The sequence below is a fragment of the Brachyistius frenatus genome, unplaced genomic scaffold (genome assembly GCF_029030835.1).
Source record: "Brachyistius frenatus isolate BFR_SWC_R1_liver_20210118 unplaced genomic scaffold, ASM2903083v1 Contig_291, whole genome shotgun sequence".
Classification (NCBI taxonomy): domain Eukaryota; kingdom Metazoa; phylum Chordata; class Actinopteri; family Embiotocidae; genus Brachyistius; species Brachyistius frenatus.
The window spans coordinates 33,170-57,500 of NW_027210890.1; the positions used below are offsets into that span (position 1 = coordinate 33,170).

The following is a 24,331-nucleotide window of genomic DNA, read 5'->3' on the forward strand; positions in this document are numbered from 1 at the left end:
ATGTTTTCCTCTACATGAGTTTTACAGTCGTGATGTGTTCAGTGCACCTGGGGTGTGTATGTGGGGGGGGGGGGGGTTGTCTTCTGTCACTCCGTTTATTTTCCAGACCAAATACATTCGTACACCTCAAGTTTTCGGGCACATTCCACAGAGGAAGCAGAAGTTCAGCCCTGTTTTGGCCCGAATTTGGACACGAGTGGATCAAGAAGTTCTGAAACTGTTCCTGTTGTGCGTGAACCGTTAGCAGCATGGTGATGCACACGGAGCAGCAGGAAGCAACGACCTTCACCAGGAAGTATTCAGAGTTCAACATCACCACTTCCACACGTTAACGTGACCTGAAGAAACATAAGATTTTGGGTCAAATTTTTCAGGAATGGAACATTTTCAACACGCCTGCTATAACCGCCAGGTGTTCCTGAGCCCATGCAGTGATTTCTACTACAGAATCATGGCGAGAGATCCTTGAAATGTTTCAAAGTCTACGGCGATGAAGCGACGAGCCGGTTGAGATGTTCTGAGTGACGTTCACCAAAACCAATGTCTTTGCTCAAACAACAGACACTATTCTGCAGTGGAAATCACTGCATGGGCTCAGGAACACTCGGCTGGAAGGATTTTCTGTTTCCCAAAAATTTGACCCAAAACCTGATGTTTCTCTGCTACAGTTTTAGGTCCGTGGTGACATCACAGACGTTCACCAGCGGTCACGTTAACGAGTGGAACTCTGAGGCGACACTTGGTGGCGCTGCTGCATACCGTTCGAGCGCGACAGGAGCTGTCGTTCAACCTTTTTTTGGTCCACCTTCGTAACCGGTGTCCCTCTTTACGTCACACGCTATGTTCAAAGGTCCCTTCACACCGTTTCTGGTCTTTGCTGGGTGGAAGATGACCTTCAGGAGACCAAAGACAGCAACTCGCAACAATAAACCAACCAATCAGAGCAGAGACAGGCCAGATGACTGAACCTACTAAAGTGTGACTACCTGACAGAACCGGTCACATGATTTCTGTCCCGGTGTGGCGGGACCTTCGGCACATGTTGAACTAACGCTGCGAGCGGATGAATTCTGCGCCAGATGAAGTGGACCAATGAAAACGCTCCAGTCGGATGACACGGAGGCTGAGAGGCCGGTTTCTCCCAGGTGCCCTGAATGCATCGCGACCCCCTCCTGTTAGTTGAGACAGGTGAGGCAGGAGTGGGACCAGCCAGTCAGCCAGTCAGTCAGTCAGTACCAGGAGGGGGAGGGGGGGACGGCGTTCACTGTACATACGTGTTTTATACCACAGGTCGGTGTCTGAGAGGCGACTGTTGGTTTTATATCTGATGAAACGTGTATATTTTGATTAAAGTGTGCGACCGGTTCTGAGCCTTACACTGTTTGTGTCACAAAGAAAAAAAGATTAAATCACTTTTTATCTAAAACTTTGGAGTCGAGTCGTCTGTCATCAAAGTGTTTGTTCGTGTCACAAAATGCAGATAAATCAGATTTGTTTAAGATCTTTATGACAAACTGTTTGTTTACAAGTGAGCGGATCGGATTTGGTGTCCAGAACAAGCAGAAATCAACTCCAGCACAAGTTCGCTATTTCAGCCGTCGCCATCTTGTTTTGTTTTGGAGCAGGAAGTGACCATATTTGGACGAGCGGGGGGGGGGGGGAGGAGCCAGCGGTGGATCTGACTGATCTGATTGGAATCCTGAAGTCCCGCCCACCGATAGCTGGAACCTGACTGCACCACAGGCCTGTATAACACAATCTACGAAGAACTCAGACACGAAAGTAAACAAGGCAGGTTTTTAAAAAATGTTTTATGTAGAAGAAAACAGCTTCAAGTTTTAGTAAGAAACACTTAATATAAACAAAAACTCAAAACAGAAAGCTTCAAGCTGAAAAAACACAAAATAATGAAATGTGTATTTGTCATTAACAGTACAGGGAAGCACCTGATTGAGTTTCATGATCTAAATCATCATTTTATTGACTGGTGTTACAGCAGTTTGTTACTTCATGTTTCGGAGGAGAAACTTGTAGAATCTGATTAATATTTAGTTGTCCAGCCGTGAAACAAAATATTAATAATACATATTCACACCAGCAGAGGGCGCCTGTTCACCACAGATCACTGGAGCAGCTTTACGTGGCGTTAATGTGAAGATCTTCATCTCCGCTTTCAGCCGTTACATGTTGAAATGTTCTCTTAGTTTGCTGTTGCACAAAAAAAAGTATTTAGATTCTTTTCTGAAGTAAAAGTACCGACAGAGCAAAGTAAAGTTACTGCATTAAGAAGTAAAAGTACACAAACTAAAATAAGTAAATGAGGAGTCACTTATAGAAAACACTTCCAGATCATTTCACTCATAGCGTCGCATACAAAATGTTTTCCTGGAACACTTAGATTCACTAATTTGGTACTTTTTTTTTTTTTAATACAAAGATCCAAATTCACATCCATTAAGAAATTTACCAAAAATCTTTCAAAAGCTGGAGCAGAAACAAAAAATAAACTACAAAAAGCTTAAAGACAAAACTGTCCAACAGAAGTCCAACTAAGAAAACAACATTTATATTTAAATAATGAATAAACTCATCTTGTTATAACTTTAAAGCAAAACAGTTGTTGTGATTTGTCCTCAAACAGGAAATGAATTTCAATCCGTAGTCAAATTATTTAAACGTTTTATGTTATTTCTTCTGCGAACGGACAGAAGGACAGCGTCCGGCTGTCCAATACCTGCCTGTTCAGAAAGGAAGATTCACCTGATCTCCCTCACCTGCCCGGAAACCTTCAAAATAAACGTTTTAAGAATGATTCAATCAACTGAAATAATGATAGTAGTCGAATAAATTCAGCCATAATCCTCAAACAAAACACCAACAAAATAAGTAAATAAACATTCCATTTATTAACACGAAAAAAGTGTGTGTCCTGAGGTTTCTGCGTAATTAAGTCATCTAAAACCCACCAAGTGAAATTAACTGTGTAATGACTGCTAGTAGTAAAAAGTTGTTTCCAACATTGCTTATGAGGAAACTCACCAGCCTCGATTCTGTGGTGGAAATCACAGCATGGGCTCAGGAACACTCAGCTGTAAGCAGGCCTTTAAAGAGAATGTTCTGTTCTCTGAATTTACTCAAAATCTGATGCTCGGGACGAAGTCGCAAACCGTTATCGGATGGTTTAAAAACAGACTCGATTCTGTGGTGGAAATCACTGCTTGGGCTCAGGAACACTCGGTTACAACGACTCGTTGTCGCCTCTCAGCATACAAAGTTCACATTTTGCTTCTCTAAAGTTTTAAAGTCTACTTCAATATTTTTATAGACAGGTTTCTTTATGTCAGTCGTGACCTCGGAAAGTTGTAACTTGTTGCAGCAGCAAAGCTCCAATTCTTGTAAAACAGAAGAAGAGGAGGAGAAGGAGGAGAAGAAGGAGAAGGAGGAGAAGGAGGAGGGCGAGGAGGAGGAGGAGGAGGACAGAAGGAGGGAGCGGCGGAGATAATAAAACAGAAGAAGAGAAGTGAAGCGTTCACTTTCTCACTCAGTCCGGTAGAAACGACGAGAAGATCTGAGGCTTTACAGACTGGAGGAAGTTCATATCCGTGTCTTTTTATTCTTCGCCGCCGCCACGTTGGACCGGCGACATGCCGGCGAACAAAGAGGGATTGTGGGAAAAAAACCAGAAAAACCCCACTGATGGCACGCCAGCTTGGTCTCACACGGCTGTCAAACAGGAATCCTTCCAGTCTGAACAGTTAGCATAATCCCCCAAAGACCCCCCATCCCCCGACACACCCACATCCATCCATCATCCCTCCCTCCCTCCATCCCTCCATCATCCCTCCCTCCATCCCTCCATCATCCCTCCCTCCCTCCATCCCTCCATCATCCCTCCCTCCCTCCATCCCTCCATCATCCCTCCCTCCATCCATCCATCCCCAGACGTGTTGTCAGGGTGGACATATTAATAGAAACAGGACGTCTCCATCAGGAAACGTGTCTATAAACAGTTTCTGTCTGAAGCCGGATTCAACGTCAATAAAAACACTTTTAGTCCGTCCCCGATGTTTAATAATCCGTCAATAGTTGGTACGACTTTATATTCGACCGGCAGTAACGTCACCATCTTTGTTAGTTTGGAGCAGGAAGTGACCATATTTGGACGAGCTGGGGGAGGAGCCAGCGGTGGATCTGACCGATCTGATTGGAAACCTGACGATACTACGTCCCGCCCACCGATAGCTGTAACCTGACTGCACCTGGATATAAAAGAGTTCGTAGCTTCAGGTCTGTAAAATGGTTCTGATCCAGAAGTGTCTTCAGCTGCAGTACCAGCGAGTGCCACTAGAGGTCGGCTCCAAAAAGCCTCCGGCTCCATAGACTCCCATTCAACTTCTCTCATCAAATCCAAAGTGAATAAAATGTGTCCATCAGTTATCTCGGTGTTGTTAGCTAAAGTCACTCCTTCTTCTTAGTTTTCTGGAGGTCCATCTGAAAATAATCCCTCATTCATTAGAAAAGAAGATTCAAGAAGACCTGGTTTTGGGGGCGTGTCTGTTTGATTGACAGGACTTTTTGGAGCCGACCTCTAGTGGCACTTGGTGATATTGCAGCTTAAGGAACTTCTGCATTGTTCTCATTTTTCAGATCTAGAAACTCCCAAGATGCATTTTACCAACAAATGAACCAATCAGAGAGCTTCACATTCTGTTCCTGAAGCTGAGGATCAGTTCTGTACAGGAGAGTTCAGTTTCTTCAAAATATAAGTCCTTCCTTCACCTCCCTCCTCCGCCCCCTCTTCCTCCTCCTCCTCCCTCCTCCTCCTCCTCCTCCTCCTCCTCCTCCTCCTCCTCCTCCTCCTCCTCCTCCTCTAAGGATGACGGACAGTTCAGAGGACTGCAGAGACGCTGCCTGACTCAATACTTCTTTTCAAGATGCTGATTAAAGATTTTCGGCTTTCAGTTGATCTTTACTTTTTTTTTTTTTTAATCCTCCTCGTTATAAAACAGGATTATTTATTTCCCTCCATTTTTTCCCACCTTTGTGTTTTTCCCTTTTCTTCTCTTCTCGTCACAAAACTTCACGTCCATCTTCCTTCCTCTTCTTCTGTCTTCCCTCCATCTTTCTGTTTGCCCTCTGATTCCAGGTCTCCTCCTCCTCCTCCTCCTCCTCCTCCTCCTCCTCCTCCTCTGGATGTGTCGCCGGCTGCTGAGTGTTCAGTCCTTTGTGCTTATTTTTTTCTCGGCGTCTGATCCACCAGCTGCTGGCTTTTCTACCCAAAAATGCTCCATTTTATATTTTACATTTATTCTTTTTTTTTTTTTTTGCAGGATTATGAAATTAATTTCACGTGTTCGTCAGCCATCATTGGTCAGTTTTATTCTGTGTATAAAAACAGGAATTAAATCAAACTTTCTCGACACATTTTATTTAATTATTGTCGTTTTTATTTGAATCTTTATTTTTGTAGATTTGATCAAAACATAAATAGATAAAAAGGAAACGTTTTTAAAGGTCTTCCTAATGTTTTAAAGTGACAGACAATTTATTCAGAATGCACTAAACTGCTCAGGTGTTCCTAATAAAGGGTGTAAATCACTGAGCTCATCGACAGTATACGATGCGAAACAAAAGAAGAATATTTCATAATCAGATTAAACAATTTTTTAAAATAATTATAATAATCTATTCTGGATTTGCAGGGTCGTTTTATTAAAATCATGTTTCTTTATTCAATTTGACTGAACAAACTAAATTGAAATGCCTCACGACTATGTTTTTAAAAACGTGCTGCAATACAAAACTCCATTAAGAAAAAAGGAGTTTTTACAGAAGATGAATATTTTCATCAAATTCAAAGTTTCCTGATTTTAGACTGTCAGAGATCAAATATTAAATCTGATGTTATTGAACGGTTTCATCAGTGAGATGTTTTAGATGATGTCACTGTGATGTATCAGTTATCAGGATAACTTTTTAATTTATTCCCAGAAACAAACAAAAAAGAAACAAAATCCTGAAGTTAATCTGCATCCAAACAGATTATTGTTTTAATGCAACTATTATTGTTGTTTATATGCATGTCCATGCGTGTCCATGCGTGTCTTTTTCATGTTTTATGTTTTGTGTTTATTTCAGTCTGTCGTCAATTCATTTAAAAAAAAAAAAAAAAAGAGACTTTTAAAGATGAAAAAAAAAGTCATGAAAAGGATCGTTAAAGGAACATTATTCTTGGCTTTTTAGATTGTTTTGTACTTTCAACTTTAATCATAACCTCTAATAACTTGGCTGTATTCAAAGTATTTAATTATTAATTCTCAACTTTCAAAATTGATTTCTAACATCTATTTTCTTCTTTTTACATTTACGTAGTTTCAGCTCAGATTTTCTATGATTTTTAAATTAACATCAGGATGACGTTAGATGCTGTTCGAGTATTTGCAGACAGTTTGACCTTTGACCTTCTGTTACCTCGTCCCTCAGACCCTGCGGTGATGCGTTCAGGTGCGAGCGTGCACCTTCACCTGATGTCGCTATAGGCTGTGATTGAAGAGTCCGAGGAGGAGGAGGAGGCGGCTCTTCCTCCTGACCTCTCCTGCAGCCATGAGACTTCGCCACTCGACAAAGAAGCTGAAGGCGAATTTACAGGTTCGTTTTAATATGTTAAAAAGTTGAAGCAGAGCTGAGACGAAACGTTGAAACTTCAACTGGTTCAAAGGTTCAAAGTCCACAAACATCCAGCAGCTCACACACATTCAGAAAGTACCGAAGCCTGTGAAGGTAAAACTGTCCTGGAACACAAAACAAACACAGAGACACAAAACAAACACAAAGAGACAAAACAAACACAAAGACACAAAGCAAACGCAGACACAAAATAAACACAAAGAGACAAAACAAACACAAAGACACAAAACAAACACAAAGAGACAAAACAAACACAAAGACACAAAACAAACACAAAGAGACATAAAACAAACACAAAGACATAAAACGAAGACACAAAACAAACACAAAGACACAGAACAGACACACAGACACAAAACAAACACAAACAGACAAAACAAACACACAGACACAAAACAAACACAAAGAGACAAAACAAACACAAAGACACAAAACAAACACAAAGAGACAAAACAAACACAAAGAGACAAAACAAACACAAAGAGACAAAACAAACACAAAGACACAAAACAAACACAAAGAGACAAAACAAACACAAAGACACAAAACAAACACAAAGAGACAAAACAAACACAAAGACACAAAACAAACACAAAGAGACAAAACAAACACAAAGACACAAAACAAACACAAAGAGACAAAACAAACACAAAGACACAAAACAAACACAAAGAGACAAAACAAACACAAAGACACAAAACAAACACAAAGAGACAAAACAAACACAAAGACACAGAACAAACAAAGACACAAAACAAACAAAGACACAAAACAAACACAAAGACACAAAACAAACACAAAGAGACAAAACAAACACAAACAGACAAAACAAACACAAAGAGACAAAACAAACACAAAGACACAAAACAAACACAAAGAGACATAAAACAAACACAAAGAGACAAAACAAACACAAAGAGACATAAAACAAACACAAAGATACAAAACAAACACAAAGAGACATAAAACAAACACAAAGAGACAAAACAAACACAAAGACACAAAACAAACACAAAGAGACATAAAACAAACACAAAGAGACAAAACAAACACAAAGATACAAAACAAACACAAAGAGACATAAAACAAACACAAAGACACAAAACAAACACAAAGATACAAAACAAACACAAAGAGACATAAAACAAACACAAAGATACAAAACAAACACAAAGAGACATAAAACAAACACAAAGAGACAAAACAAACACAAAGACACAAAACAAACACAAAGAGACAAAACAAACACAAAGACACAAAACAAACGCAGACACAAAATAAATACAAAGAGACATAAAACAAAGACATAAAACAAACACAAAGACACAAAACAAACACAAAGAGACATAAAACAAACACAAAGACATAAAACAAAGACACAAAACAAACACAAAGACACAGAACAGACACACAGACACAAAACAAACACAAACAGACAAAACAAACACGCAGACACAAAACAAACACAAAGAGACAAAACAAACACAAAGACACAAAACAAACACAAAGAGACAAAACAAACACAAAGACACAGAACAAACAAAGACACAAAACAAACAAAGACACAAAACAAACACACAGACACAAAACAAACACAAAGAGACAAAACAAACACAAAGACACAAAACAAACACAAAGAGACAAAACAAACACAAAGACACAGAACAAACAAAGACACAAAACAAACAAAGAGACAAAACAAACACAGAGACAAAACAACCACAAAGACACAAAACAAACACAAAGAGACAAAACAAACACAAAGACACAGAACAAACAAAGACACAAAACAAACACAAAGACACAAAACAAACACAAACAGACAAAACAAACACACAGACACAAAACAAACACAAAGAGACAAAACAAACACAAAGACACAAAACAAACACAAAGAGACAAAACAAACACAAAGACACAGAACAAACAAAGACACAAAACAAACAAAGAGACAAAACAAACACAGAGACAAAACAACCACAAAGACACAAAACAAACACAAAGAGACAAAACAAACACAAAGACACAGAACAAACAAAGACACAAAACAAACACAAAGACACAAAACAAATACAAAGAGACATAAAACCAACAAAGAGACAAAACAAACACAAAGACACAAAACAAATACAGACACAAAACAAACACAAAGAGACAAAACAAACACAAAGAGTCCAAAAACAAAGACAAAAAGACAAAACAAACACAGAGACACAAAACAAACACAGAGACACAAAACAAACACAAAGAAACACAAAACAAACGCAAAGACACAAGACAAACACAAAGAGACAAAACAAACACAGAGACAAAACAAACACAAAGAGACACAAAACAAACACAAAGACACAAAACAAACACAGACACAAAACAAACACAAAGACACAAAACAAACACAAAGAGACATAAAACAAACACAAAGAGACAAAACAAACACAAAGAGACATAAAACAAACACAAAGAGACATAAAACAAACACAAAGACACAAAACAAACACAAAGACACAGAACAGACACACAGACACAAAACAAACAGAGACACAAAACAAACACAAAACAAACAAAGAGACAAAACAAACACAAAGAGACACAAAACAAACACAAAGACACAAAACAAACACAGACACAAAACAAACACAAAGACACAAAACAAACACAAAGAGACATAAAACAAACACAAAGAGACAAAACAAACACAAAGAGACATAAAACAAACACAAAGACACAAAACAAACACAAAGACACAGAACAGACACACAGACACAAAACAAACAGAGACACAAAACAAACACAAAACAAACAAAGACACAAAACAAACACAAAGAGACATAAAACAAACACAAAGAGACAAAACAAACACAAAGACACAAAACAAACACAGACACAAAACAAACACAAAGAGACATAAAACAAACACAAAGACATAAAACAAACACAAAGACACAAAACAAACACAGAGACACAAAACAAACACAAAGAGACATAAAACAAACACAAAGACACAAAACAAACACAGAGACACAAAACAAACACAGACACAAAACAAACACAAAGACACAAAACAAACACAAAGAGACATAAAACAAACACAAAGACATAAAACAAACACAAAGACACAAAACAAACACAGAGACACAAAACAAACACAAAGAGACAAAACAAACACAAAGAGACACAAAACAAACACAAAGAGACACAAAACAAACACAAAGAGACATAAAACAAACACAAAGAGACAAAACAAACACAAAGAGACAAAACAAACACAAAGAGACACAAAACAAACACAAAGAGACACAAAACAAACACAAAGAGACAAAACAAACACAAAGAGACCAAAAACAAAGACAAAAAGACAAAACAAACACAGAGACACAAAACAAACACAAAGAGACAAAACAAACACAAAGAGACACAAAACAAACACAAAGAGACAAAACAAACACAAAGAGACACAAAACAAACACAAAGAGACAAAACAAACACAAAGAGACCAAAAACAAAGACAAAAAGACAAAACAAACACAGAGAGACAAAACAAACACAAAGAGACAAAACAAACACAAAGAGACACAAAACAAACACAAAGAGACACAAAACAAACACAAAAAGACAAAACAAACACAGAGAGACAAAACAAACACAAAGACACAAAACAAACACAAAGACACAAAACAAACACAGAGAGACAAAACAAACACAGAGAGACAAAACAAACACAAAGACACAAAACAAACACAAAGAGACAAAACAAACATTGACGTGTTGTGTAGCAGCTGATTGACGTGTTGTGTAGCAGCTGATTGACGTGTTGTGTAGCAGCTGATTGACGTGTTGTGTAGCAGCTGATTGACGTGTTGTGTAGCAGCTGATTGACGTGTTGTGTAGTCGAGGATCTGAATTCTCTTCCAGGAGCTGCAGAGATTTTCGGATGTTTTTTCGGAGGCCAGCAGGAAACATATTGGCTGAGCTCACCAAGGTGTGCTAATGCCTGGTGGGCAAGTACTTTAAATGCTAATTCCTCCCGCCTTCCATCCTGCACCCAAAAATATCAGCCGGCCCGCTAACTACCTCTGAGCCCCCCCGCCCCGCCCCGCCCCTCCACTCCCCTCGCCCCGCCCCTCCCCTCGCCCCCCGCCGAGTGACCGCCGCAAACAAACACAACCGGGCTGTCAAACCGTTAATCCCGCCGCCGCCGTTTGTCTCGCGTGCTCGACGAGCAGTCACGCGTGTTCTGACGCGTTTGAGGGGAGAAGAAGGAAAACGGTGTTTACCGGAGGGGGCGGGGCTCAGCGTGCGGCTAATGGCCGTCCGGCTGACAGGTGCACCGGCTTTAACCGGCCGCCGCTTCGCATCCGGCTGACAGCTTCAGTGCTTCTGCCTAAAAGGCAGATTATGCAAAACGTTCGGTTCACTGGCCTCCATCACCGGCCCCCCTCCCCCTCCCCCCCGGGCCGGTCCGTCCCGGTGTTTCTGTGATTGGAGGCCGTCCTGCGGGGAGCCGGCAGGTAATTCTGTCCACGTGTGATGAGACGTGAATAATCGGCCATTTTCAGCTGCCGGACCGCCGCTCGGTCTCCGGGTCATAATTAACCCCTTTAATTCAACACACACACACTGGTCTCTCAGTCCTTCTGGGGACCCGCGTTCATACAGTGGATTACTGAGCCGCTCAATCAGAACGGAACCGGGTTCTAACCTGGAACCTGGAACCGGATCTGGAACCGGATCTGGACCATCAGACCTCAAACCTTCAGCCTGAGGTTTGTTTATGTCCTCATAATGTCAGTAACACACACACACACACACACACACACACACACACACACACACACACACACACACACACACACACACACACACACACACACACACACACACACACAGAGGCAGCAGGTCAATTAAAGGCTGATGGACGAATCAGCAGACAGTCCATTAAGCCGTCGGACGTGGAGGTTGGACCCCCGCAGAGACGCTGCGTCTCCTTCATGAAGGACAAATGGAGAACCGAACTTCAGGCTCACCGGGGGACCGGTGGGGGAGGGGGGTTCTCAGAGGTCAAAGGTCATAAAGAACCACCGCTGTAAAAACAAACTATAAGACGCAAACTGTTGGAAAACTTTCAGGAAAATTATTTGTAAAATAACGAAGCTGCTGACAGATTTAATCTTCATCTTCATCTTCATCTTCATCTTCATTGCTGAAAAATTGCTGGAATTTTACTCACACACACACACACACACACACACACACACACACACTCACACACACACACACACACACACACACACACACACACACACACACACACACACACACACACACACACACACACACACACACACACACACACACACACACACACACACACACACACACACACACACACACACACACACACACACACACACACACACACACACACACACACACACACACACACACACACACACACCTGTGCAGCCGGTCCTCCAATCAGGTGTACTGCTGCCTCGTTAGGACTCCCTCCCAAGATGCTAATTAGTCTCGTTAACTGAAGCTCTGATTAAACAGCAGCTTCTGAGTCAAACACGCTAATGACACGCACACGCTAGTGACACGCACACGCTAGTGACACACACACGCTAGTGATAAAAACCAGTAGCCATATAAAAACAAACAGTACTCAGTAACAATCAGCAGCAAACAATAAACAATCAGTAATGAAGAACTAGTAGCCAAAACTGAAAACCGGTAGTCAACAGATAAAAAATTGCATCCATAGATGATCAATTAGTTCGATCAATTAGTTCGATCAATTAGTTCGATCAATTAGTTCCCACTGATGAACAACCAGCTGCCAACATCTAACAACTCAGAGCGAGAATTAAAAACCAGTTAATGACCATTAGTGCCCATAAAATGAGAACTGATTACTAACTAACAACCAGTAATCAACAGTAGTCAACTACTGACAACTAGCAGCCACAACTAACTAACAAGAAGCTCAAACTGAGGACTAATAACTGGTAACAAGACGCTACAGTTTGAAGACTAAAACCAGAATCCACCAACTAACAACTAGTAGGAAGAAAAACCAGCAGCCACCGACGGAGGGCTGGAAGCCACCAGGGGGCAGCGAGGAGCCACGGGGGGGGGGGGGGCGAGGAGGAGCCACGGGGGGGGGGGGGGGGGGAGGAGCCAGGAGGAGCCACCAGTGCAGAGTCACTCCACAGAGTTTGGTTCTGTCCATGATGGGAACTTTAAAGGAGCCAACAGAACCTTTCAGGTTGATGTGTTGTTCTTCAGTCCTGACGGTTCCACGTGGAGAACCCACGGTCTTCAGGTGGACGTCACCGAGTCCAGATGGTTCCTGACGGAGGTCGTGTGGTTCTGTTGTGAAGTAACCGACCCCCCCCCCCCTCTCTCTCTCTCTCCCTCTACATGGTCAGCGGTTGTCGAACGCCCGGCATCTCTGCATTTATTCATGGAACCGTCTGAAAGTTTAATAGAGCGGCTCCATTAATCTGGAGCCCGTTTTAAAAGCAGGAATTAAAGTTTCATCTGTATTCCTCCCCCCCCTCCCCCTCCTCTCCCTCTGCCCCCCCCTCCCCCCTCTTCCCTCCAAAGCTGACAGTCTGAAATATTTATGAGTGCTGAATCACTGGATGAAGCAGGAGAGTCGTGGCTGCATCAGAGGGCAGCGTCACCGCCGGCTGGAGACCACGAACACCGACGACACCGAACCGTCTCCGGTCGGATAACCTCCCACAAAAAACAGAAAAACCGCCAACGTCGATTAGTTAAATAATCAAAGATTAATCATCAAACCCGCTCAGTTATCAGACTTCTTAAAGGTAAGTCGTCTCGATTTGTCTCAATGAGGTGTTGACATCCTAGTTATCAACAACTAGTAGCCAAAAGAGAAAAAAAACACACAAGCCAAAAACTAACATCTAGTAGCCAAAACTAAATAAAAGTAGCCAATAATTGACGGTTTGTAGCCAATAACTAACAACTAGTAACCAAAACTGGAAAAACAGTGTCCAACAACAACAAAATATATTAGCCAACAACTAACATCTAGTAGCCCAAACTAAAAATGAGACATGAACAAGTAGCTAGAGCTCAAAAACAGTAGCCAACAACAAACAACTAGTGGCCAACCACTAAAAAAAAAGAAGGTATCAAATACAATATGAGCCACCAGCTGACAACTATTAACCAAAATTAAAAAAATACTATAGCCAACAACTAATGAAACATTTATTCCCACATGTTTATAATAGTTGTAATAAATATGGATCAGACCTTCAGATCCACGAAATCAGAATCAGGGATCGATCGATCGATTCGAACCTCTTCAGCTGGAATTTATTAAAACATACGACATCTTATTGATTTAATTTAACAATATATGAGTGTTAACGTGGTTCACAGAGTTCAGATCTCTGCAGAACATCGATCAGCCGTCCGTTTCTATCGGAGCGTTTTCACTCTTCGCTTCTAACATTCATTATTTCAGCTCGTATCGAGTTTCATTTGTGAGTTGAAGTAATTAACACAGAAACCTTCAGGCCGAGAGCTCCGTCACGTAACGGCAATTATTCTTTATTATCAATAACATCTGACGGCTGCTTCAACTATCAGCTGATGGATTCAGAGTCACACCTGTCCGTCGTCACCTGAACAAATATTCAATATTTCGTCATCTTACTTCAAAAATCACAGATAATCCTTTCTGTTCGTGGAGGTTGTAGATTGTATATATTGTGTGTATTGTGTATATTGTGTGTATTGTATATATTGTGTGTATAGTATATATTGTGTGTATTGTATATATTGTGTGTATAGTATATATTGTGTGTATAGTATATATTGTGTGTATAGTATATATTGTGTATTGTATATATTGTGTGTATTGTGTACATTGTGTGTATATAGTATATATTATGTGTATATAGCATATATTGTGTATTGTATATATTGTGTACAATATATATTATGTGTATATATTGTGTATAGTATATATTGTGTATAGTATATATTGTGTGTATATAGTATATATTGTGTATTGTATATATTGTGTATAGTATATATTGTGTATAGTATATATTATGTGTATATAGTATATATTGTGTATTGTATATATTGTGTATAGTATATATTGTGTATAGTATATATTATGTGTATATAGTATATATTGTGTATTGTATATATTGTGTATAGTATATATTGTGTATAGTATATATTGTGTATAGTATATATTGTGTGTATATAGTATATATTGTGTATTGTATATATTGTGTATAGTATATATTGTGTATAGTATATATTGTGTGTATATAGTATATATTGTGTATTGTATATATTGTGTATAGTATATATTGTGTATAGTATATATTATGTGTATATAGTATATATTGTGTATTGTATATATTGTGTATAGTATATATTGTGTATAGTATATATTATGTGTATATAGTATATATTGTGTATTGTATATATTGTGTATAATATATTTCCCCTCGGGGATTAATAAAGTGTATAAAATAAAAAAAAAAAAAAAAAAATCAAAATAATGTGTATATATTGTGTATAGTATATATTGTGTATAGTATATATTATGTGTATATATTGTGTATAGTATATATTGTGTGTATATTGTGTACAGTTGGGTCGTGAGGACGTCCCGGTGTCTCCGTGTCTTGTCCCGTACAGAGGGGGATGCTCAGCTGTCCACATACTTCTGGCCGCGCAGCTCGCCTCTGATTGGTCAGAGAGCAGAGAGGGAGAACACCGTGTCAGAAGCCCCGCCCACCCGGGACGCACCGGGAGCAGCATTTCGGAGCTGAGCCGGTAACGAAGCCAAACGCTCCTCCTGCAGCTGCGACCAAACTTTCACTCGGATTCTTTTCACCCTCTTTGTTCCAGTCCGTCCCGGTCCGACCCGGTCCGGCTCGGCTCGGCTCGGCTCGGCTCGGCGTGCAGCGGAGGAGCGAAGAAAGTTTGCGGTAGATCCTCCGGAGGAGCCCCGGAGAGCCTCCTGCTGCTGCGGACCGACGGCGGGTCCTGAACTTGCAGAGCGGCTGCAGACTCACCGAGCAGCGGGGGATTGTGGGGGATTGTGGGGGAAGGAGGCGGCGGAGCTCCGGTGAACCGCTCCTCGGTGACCGGAGACTTTGTTACGTAAAGAAGAAGACGGTGAATCCTGGACGAGAGCTCCGGGGTCTCTGATCCGGACTCTGTGAGGGACTGAGTTCAGGTCCGAGCAGGACCCACATGGACGGGCCGACGGGCGGCGCGCACGCGGTCCTGCTGCGGTGCTGATCCGGTTCTGACTCGGTGAAGATGAAACTTTGGGTCCGTTTTTCCTCGTGGACGCGGTTCTGGAAGAATTGTCCGGTTGGTGAGGACGGACCGTCGCCGTGAAGCTCGTGTCTTCTCCTCATGTGGTTTCATTAAACGGATTATTTTCACTCATCAGTCGATCGGCGCGCGGGAGAATGAACCGATAATCAGTGAAGTCTGAGTATCGATCTGCTCCGTGGATCTAACCCGAACCCAGTCCCCTCTCCTGTTTCATGTGCCTCGGTTCTGGTTCTGGTTCTGGTTCTGGTTCTGCTGCCCGCGGGTCACCACGAGCTCAGCGCTGAGGAGAAGAGACGCGGATGTTCGCCGGGACGCAGCGCGGCGCGCCGCCGCACATGGAGCGCTCCGGGCGGCCGCCGCCGCTGCTGCTGCTCGGCCTGCTGCTGCTGCGGCTCTGCGCCGCCGTCACCGACGACCGCCTCATCTCCGACCGGTACGCGGTCTACTGGAACAGCTCCAACCCCAGGTAAGACCCGGACCCGGTGCAGACGGAGGGGGGCGGGGGGTGGGGGGGAAACCAGCTGCAACACCGCGGCTCCAAAAAAAACGTGATAATGATCCTTTAATCCAAAACTTTCCCAGTTTTCTGTGCGCGCGCAGGAAAAACTGATTTATTTATGGAAAAAAAAAAGGTGAAAATGTTGAAGCTGAGAGATGAACGAGACAGAAGAACCTGCACGAGGATCAATAATCAATCATCTGTTTTTAAATAAATTAAGTTTCAAACAAAGAAACTGAAATTTAAAACAATGAATTCATCTTTTTATCTCCAAATAATAATTTAAGTTTCCACTGTAAATAAAAAAAAAACAATTCAAACTGTAAGAAACAGACAAAATGTGTTCAGATTTTATAGTAATAACAAATCATGAGTAAATAAAATTAAACAACCAATCAACTACAGAAAAAACTTCTTAATCTTAAATTAAATCCTGAAAAATGTCTTTAAATAAACAATTCAGTGAAAAACTGCTGCTGAATGAAACAATAATTCTACTTTTAGTTTCCAGTTTTAACGATTGTTCAAAATTCATGAAGTCCTTTTTGTCTCGTGAACAAAACAAACATAATTTACTGACATTTTATTGACTGAACGATGAATCTGAGGTTAATTGATATCGAGCTGCTGCCGATGATTCAATTCATCTTTTTTTTAAATGAACTGATTTATCAAAACATCAAAGAAAAGACGAGCAGAAGTCGCAGCTTCAAATTATTCAGTTTATTATCAAATATGACCAAAATAAAGCTGCATTTTTCCGTCTGAGGCTGAAATCAGAAAGATTTACATCATTTTAAAATACATTTTGTTTAAAAACGACTGAAAGGATCTGAATGATTGTTGAATTGTCGTCTGTTTATTAATCAGAAATATTTTTGTATGAATCAAATTGTATTTTTTTTAATCCTTTTTAAAGAAGAAACCTGAAATATTTTCTGTTTACAGATTTTTCTTCGTCACAAAATATGAAACAGAATTTATGTTTGAACGTCTCTTTAATCAGTAAAAACATTCAGTCAATATTTCTCTTATTGATCGAATGATTTCAGATCTGATCAATAAAGAGATGAATCATAATCAATAACTATCTTTGATAAACTGATTAGATTCACATCAAAACTCAGAAACTCTCCGGATGGTTTTCATCGGTCAGTTTTGTGATGATTCAGTTCAGAGGTTGATTGATTGATTGGTTGGTTGATTGATTGATTGATTGATTGACCTTGATTTGTCTGTGACCTTTGACCTCTGCTGTCAGTGTGTTTCCATCAGGCTTCTGCTCTTCTGTTCTGCCCTCTGATTGGCCGTCCGCCGTCTGAACCGTCCAATAGGAACCTGCGGTGTTTTACAGGTTATTGTCATCGTGCAGGGTTTTATTTTGGCGGTGTGTCAAAAGGAGGAAGGAGATGACGTGATTTTATTTTGTTAAAAGTTTCAACGTCAGAGAGTAAGTTTGGAGACGTTTTAACATCAGAAACGGGAACTTTAAACAGATGTCGTCAGGTGTGTGTGTGTGTGTGTGTGTGTGTGTGTGTGTGGTGTGTGTGTGTGTGGTTCCAAACGTGAAGTCTCATCTCTGATTTTTTTGCGTCTCTGTAAAGTCGGTTCGTTCTCAGGTGAGATGTTTTATTTGATTTTTTTTTTTGATTTTGATTTTATACACTTTATTGATCCCCGAGGGGAAATGTCTTCACTACAGCAGGGGGGCTCTCAGGGGGGGCTCTCAGGGGGGAGATGCTGCAGCAGGCTGCCACTAGCGCGGCGCCAGGTAACCTGACCTGAGGTGCATGTTTTTGGATGATGGGAGGAAGCCGGAGAACCCGGAGAGAACCCACGCAAGCACAGGGAGAACATGCAAACTCACACAGAAAGGCCCAGGACCGGATTCGAACCCAGAACCTTTTTGCTGTGAGGTGACAGTGCTAACCACTGCACCACCGTGCCGCCCTAATCCTGGAGCACGTTTCCATGACGACGGTTCCTCACGGTTCCTCTCGGTTCAGCTAGTCTGAGGTTCCTCTCGGTTCCACGACGTTCAACGCCGAGCGACTCCTCGACTCTCGCTGGATCTCTGACGGGTCAAAAATCCAAAAACTGAAACTCTTCGTCCTGTCGCCGTGACGACCGTCCACCTGTTTAACTTTAGCTCCGCCCACAGGGGACCGGAACCAGAAGCGGGTTCCTCAGAACGTTCTGCAGTCAGAGCGTGAAACGGCTCAGAGGAGCTTTCAAACATGTGAAACGTGTCTCACGCGTGTGCTCAAACACACGTGAGACTAAAACCTCACAGCGACAAACATCTCGAATATTTAACCCCCAAAAATATTTGTTGTTTCTGCCTTAAAACGACTGAAACATGAACTGATTGATTTCTCTGACGTCTCTTCAGGATTTCATCTGAAACAGAATTCACTCACAGAATCATGAATCTGATGAAGTTTGATTTTCTTGTGAATCAGCTGATCGACAGATGAAGAAAACGTATCGATGAGGTCATCGATGACCCTTCAGTCGATTTGACGATCAGCTGACGATCAGCTGACGACCTCTCAGAGCTTCACGTGTTCTTCAGGAACAGTTTGTTCTGCAGCTTTAAAGGAAACTTCCACCGTTTTCAGGCGTTTTTATCGTCTTCGTCTTCGCCGTCCTGCAGGACAAAAATAAAGCCAGCTGAGACGTGAAGAACAAAACATTCAGATAAAATCTCGTGCGGCTGCAGATCGTCACGATGCGTTCACTGACCTGGAAACTGATTATTGATCAGATTCAATCAGAAAAATAAAGAAATTGAGAAATAAAACTGAAACTAGAAGCTGAAAGTCGAGAATAAATATTTAAAATCAAATGAAGAAGAGGAGGTGAAATGTTGCCATAATCAATAACCTGATCAATAATCAGATGAATATTAATGATTAATCAAAGTAAACGTAAAGTGACGTGTGTGTGTGTGTGTGTGTCTTTCAGTCGTCGTGTTGTCGAATCATTTCATTTAAATAAAATATATATCTGTAATAATATTAATAATAATAATAACCAGCAGCGTTGCAGCTAATTATTATTTTGATTATAAATGAATCTGCCAATTATTTATTTGATTAATCAATTCATCTGGGTAATATTAAGTCACAAAATGACAGAAAATAAATTTGATCTGTTATTATAAATTATTATTTAGTAAAACGTGTCACATGTTCTCAGGCGCTACTTTAATTTTAAGAACAAATATTTGGACCAAAATAAGTTTTAAAATGTTTAAATGTCGACAAAAACTATAAACAGTTTCTTTAAATCTTCAGTAAAATCCAACACGTTACTGTTGTTTTTGTTTGTTTGTTTGTTGATCTTTGTAAACAAACAGGCTGCAGTTTATTAAGGAACTAACAGACGTGACTGTCGTTTCTGTGTGTAAGTTATTAACGTAACACGTCGCATCGTGACCTTCCTGTCGTACCTGTCAGGTGTGACTGTATATTTCTGTTTAATTTACATAATTTCATCCTGCTGTTTTCATTGGTTGTTCTGGATTCATCATCTGGAGTCACAGCAGCTTCCTGTGATTGTTTCACAATAAAAGCCTTCGTTAGGAAAAGAAGGATTAGTCAACTGAAACATTCGAGGTCTTTTAAGTTGAAACAGAAACAGGAAGTGTTGCGTTTGTGTTTGAGAATTATTGATCGTTATCAGACATCCGAGTCAAACAGATTTTTGAGACAAAATATAAATAATATGATGAACTTTGACCTCTGCTTTCAGGCGTTTCAAAATAAGAGTTGGAATATTTCCTGTAGCTTGTAAAAACTGAGTGTTGTTGTAGAATAAATATTTAGAGTCGTGTTAAAAATAATCAGATTACATCCGAGTGAGGAAGATGAGCTAAACTGTCAGGGGCCGAAGACCTCTGCCAGAGGGCCACATTTGGGCCCCCAGGCCACTGTTTGACCACCTTATTTGGTCATAAAACAAACAGCAGACGACGGAGACGTTGGAACTGAATCTTCATCCAGAATCATCACGTCACGTTTTAAATATCAAATCTGAGGATTAAATGATTAAATGATGCACCTGAACGCCTCGTTGAAACAGGAAGTAACAGACGCACGCACACACACACACACACACACACACACACACACACACACACACACACACACACACACACACACACACACACACAGTATTTCGGTTAATCTCGGGTCATTTTCTTCAGCAGGTTAATGCATTTTTATTTATTTCTTATTTCCAAACATCATATTTGGTCCAAAACTGAACGAGCTTCAGTTCGTCGTCTCTGAGGAAACAAAAACATCTGAAACGAGACGATTCGCTGATGAAACAATCAGTCAATCAATTAAATAAAGTAAAAATAGTGAAAAGAAATCCAAATATTTTCAGATTTTAGAGTTGATTCTCTGTTTCATGTTTAATTTGAATTTTTTTTTAAGACGTCAGTTTGTGAAACGTTTATTTTAATCGACTAAACGATGAATCAAAAAAAGAGTCTTCAGATGAATCATTTATTAAAACACGTAAATCACTGAAACCGATGAAGTTATATTTTTTTCACCAGCTGATCGATTCAATTTAATGTCTGAATGTTTTTTTTGTATCTAAAATGTTTAATTCTGTTGAGTTTTAAGTGATTTTTTTTTTTGTGGTTAAAAATTGGAGGAATTAACTTTTTTTTTGAGTAATCTGTTAGAGGTTTTTTTTATTGATCAATCAGCTGATCTCTGACACTGAAGTATTATTGAAGAAGCTCCTTCTTCAGGTTTCTTTTGAATCACGAATGAAATGATAAAACAGTTTCATCAAACGTATTCGGCCCCTTAAGTGTTTTTTCGTGATTGTTTTGATCTAAAATGTTTTGATTTTGCAGCTTTTCTTTGAAAATTCAATGTAATTTGTGGAGTTTTAAGTGAGTTTTTTTAGGTGAACTTGCAGGATTTGGCAAAAAATTGTATGTAAAGCAAAAAGAGAAATCTGTGAAAATAATCCTGAAGAAATATTCTACTTATAATCAGTTTTTCTTTCAGTTTTGAGCTCGGTGATAAAAAAGAGTCTAAAGTGACGTATGTTTCCAGAACAGACAGTCTGTGACTGAAATATAGAAACCAAGAACACATCTGCTTTCAAAATAAGAGCTTTAGACTGGGATATAGAAACTAAGAACACGGATTTCAAAATAAGAGCTTTACATGCTTTTTAAATCTCATTCATTCACCACTAAAACAAAGTTCAGTCTCTTCCAGCTGGAAGTTTGTAGAAAACTCATTGAACATGTTCCTCATTCATCAGAAGACTACATTACCCACAAACCCCATCACTTCCTGTTGTTTTTTTCTTGAACGAGCGTTAATTATTTGGACGTCGCTGGTCTGAAAGATGCTTTTTTTCTCCGTGTGGAGTCGAGTGTTTCTGCTGATCTCAGACCTGCTGACTGGACTCGGTTTCACTAAATGAAATCAGGAGGAAATGAAGCGCTCCTCTGTGGCTCCCAAACGTTAACTTCATTACAGGTTTTTTGGTTTTTTTTTTATTCCCTGAAAGTTAAATGTCCCGAAGCCACGAGAAAAAAAACAGCTGCGAGGAGTCAGAAAACAGACGATCAGGTGTGTGTGTGTGTGTGTGTGTGTGTGTGTGTGTGTGTGTGTGTGTGTTTCTCATCACATCTCCGCCACCTTCGTGAACGTTCAACTTCAGACTCCAAACAGAAAATCAAAGAGTGGAACTCAAAGTTCCCACGTTGTGTGTGTAACCCTGAAGTACTCCCAGGTCTGACTTCATTTTAGTAAACAGTCATCAGGTTTTTTTCAACAAATCTGTTCGACGCATTCAGTGAGTTGGAAACACGTCGTTCACTCTGAGTCCCGGATATATAAATATCTATTAACATGTTCGTAGTGTAATACCACTGAGGGCCACTAGGGGCCGCAACCAAGATGGCCCACAGAAAGGGGGTGGGGCCAAGCAGTTAGAAACAGAGAGGGGGAGGAGCCCAACAGTTAGAAAAACAGAGAGGGGGAGGAGCCCAGCAGTTAGAAACAGAGAGGGGGAGGAGCCCAACAGTTAGAAACAGAGAGGGGGAGGAGCCCAGCAGTTAGAAACAGAGAGGGGGAGGAGCCCAACAGTTAGAAACAGAGAGGGGGAGGAGCCAACAGTTAGAAACAGAGGGGGAGGAGCCCAGCAGTTAGAAACAGAGAGGGGAGGAGCCCAACAGTTAGAAACAGAGGGGGAGGAGCCCAGCAATTAGAAACAGAGAGGGGGAGGAGCCCAGCAGTTAGAAACAGAGAGGGGGAGGAGCCCAACAGTTAGAAACAGAGAGGGGGAGGAGCCCAACAGTTAGAAACAGAGGGGGAGGAGCCCAGCAGTTAGAAACAGAGAGGGGGAGGAGCCCAACAGTTAGAAACAGAGAGGGGGAGGAGCCCAGCAATTAGAAACAGAGAGGGGGAGGAGCCCAACAGTTAGAAACAGAGAGGGGGAGGAGCCCAACAGTTAGAAACAGAGGGGGAGGAGCCCAGCAGTTAGAAACAGAGAGGGGGAGGAGCCCAACAGTTAGAAACAGAGAGGGGGCGGAGCCTAGAGTTAAGTTGATCCAGTCCCTCATGAGCCTGCTGCAACAAACTCAGTTTAACAGTCTGGTTTAGTCTCTGAGCTCTCTCTGATTGGCTGCAGCCTTCAGAAGAGGCGGAGCCTGCACACGGGACGAAGTAACCTTATCTGTAAAGGTCTAAGAGCAGTGGGGGTCAAAGGTCAAACACACGCACAGTAAAACAGCCAGCTTCTGTCATTTGGTGTTAAAATCTCATCATCATTACCTGTTTATCACCTGTCAATCAGCAGATAATGAATCATCACATCTGATTGATTAAGTGGCTCGTTAACTCCTCCCCCCTCCTTGTCTGGCAGGTTTTCTGTTTTTTTTATTTTTCCGTCTCTCTGCATCGCTGGAGGAGAAAATGGCCGACAGTTTTGTTCACAGTAAAAAGCAGAAATGCATCGCTGCCGCCATTTTCTTCTTCCTCTTAACTCTGAGGTCAGACCCCCCCCGCTCCTCCCTCCACCCCTCTCTTCCTCCTCTTCCTCCACCGACCTGCTCAGAGATACGAAGACGAGGCAGATTTTAATTCACCAAAACAAAACCTCTCCGTCGTCAATCGATATTATCGTCAATAAATCTGAAATATTCAGTAAATATAAATGTAAACAAAGAAACCTGATTTATACATTTTGAACATTTTTATTGAAATGATTCACAATTTTCCTTCATTCAAACTCTTACTTTTTTTTTTTTAACTTTTTCCGTTTTTTTGTTTTGTTTTAGAAATATTTTCTCCAAAACTCTTCAAGTTTTGTTTTATTTTGAAGAGTTTTGAGTCTGTTTGAAGGAAATCAGCTGAATTTAAGATCAAAATCTAATTATTAATTAAATTTAAAAAAGTGCAGAAAATAAAGGATCTGTTGCACATATAAATATAATTTAACATTTAATGAACAAGAATCCATCGAACTTTGCAGATTTTCATCAGAACTAAAAAAACAACAACAACAATGTAAATCTTCTAAAATCACCTTTTTTAATCAGTCGAACTTTATTACAGATAAAATAACATTACGTACAATAAAACATTTCAAAGACGGTTTCCAGTTGTTCAAACAGCGATTTTATTTTGACTTCATTTGTTTTCTGATCGGATCAGAAACGGTTTTGATATTTTGATGTTCGACTGCAGCAGATTTATGATGTCACGGGATGATGTCACGGGATGATGTCACGGGATGATGTCACAGCCT

General features: G+C 40.6%; 1 protein-coding gene across 1 annotated transcript in view; it reads left to right on the top strand.

Moving 5' to 3' along the window:
- The first annotated feature begins 15,626 nt into the window (after window positions 1-15,626).
- Window positions 15,627-24,331, top strand: part of LOC138635104 (ephrin-A2) — a 65,965-nt gene continuing 57,260 nt past the window's right edge. The window contains exon 1 of the mRNA XM_069722431.1: window positions 15,627-16,504. Coding sequence (XP_069578532.1) covers window positions 16,338-16,504 — 167 coding nt within the window. The 5' untranslated portion in view covers window positions 15,627-16,337. The remainder of the gene's footprint in view (window positions 16,505-24,331) is intronic.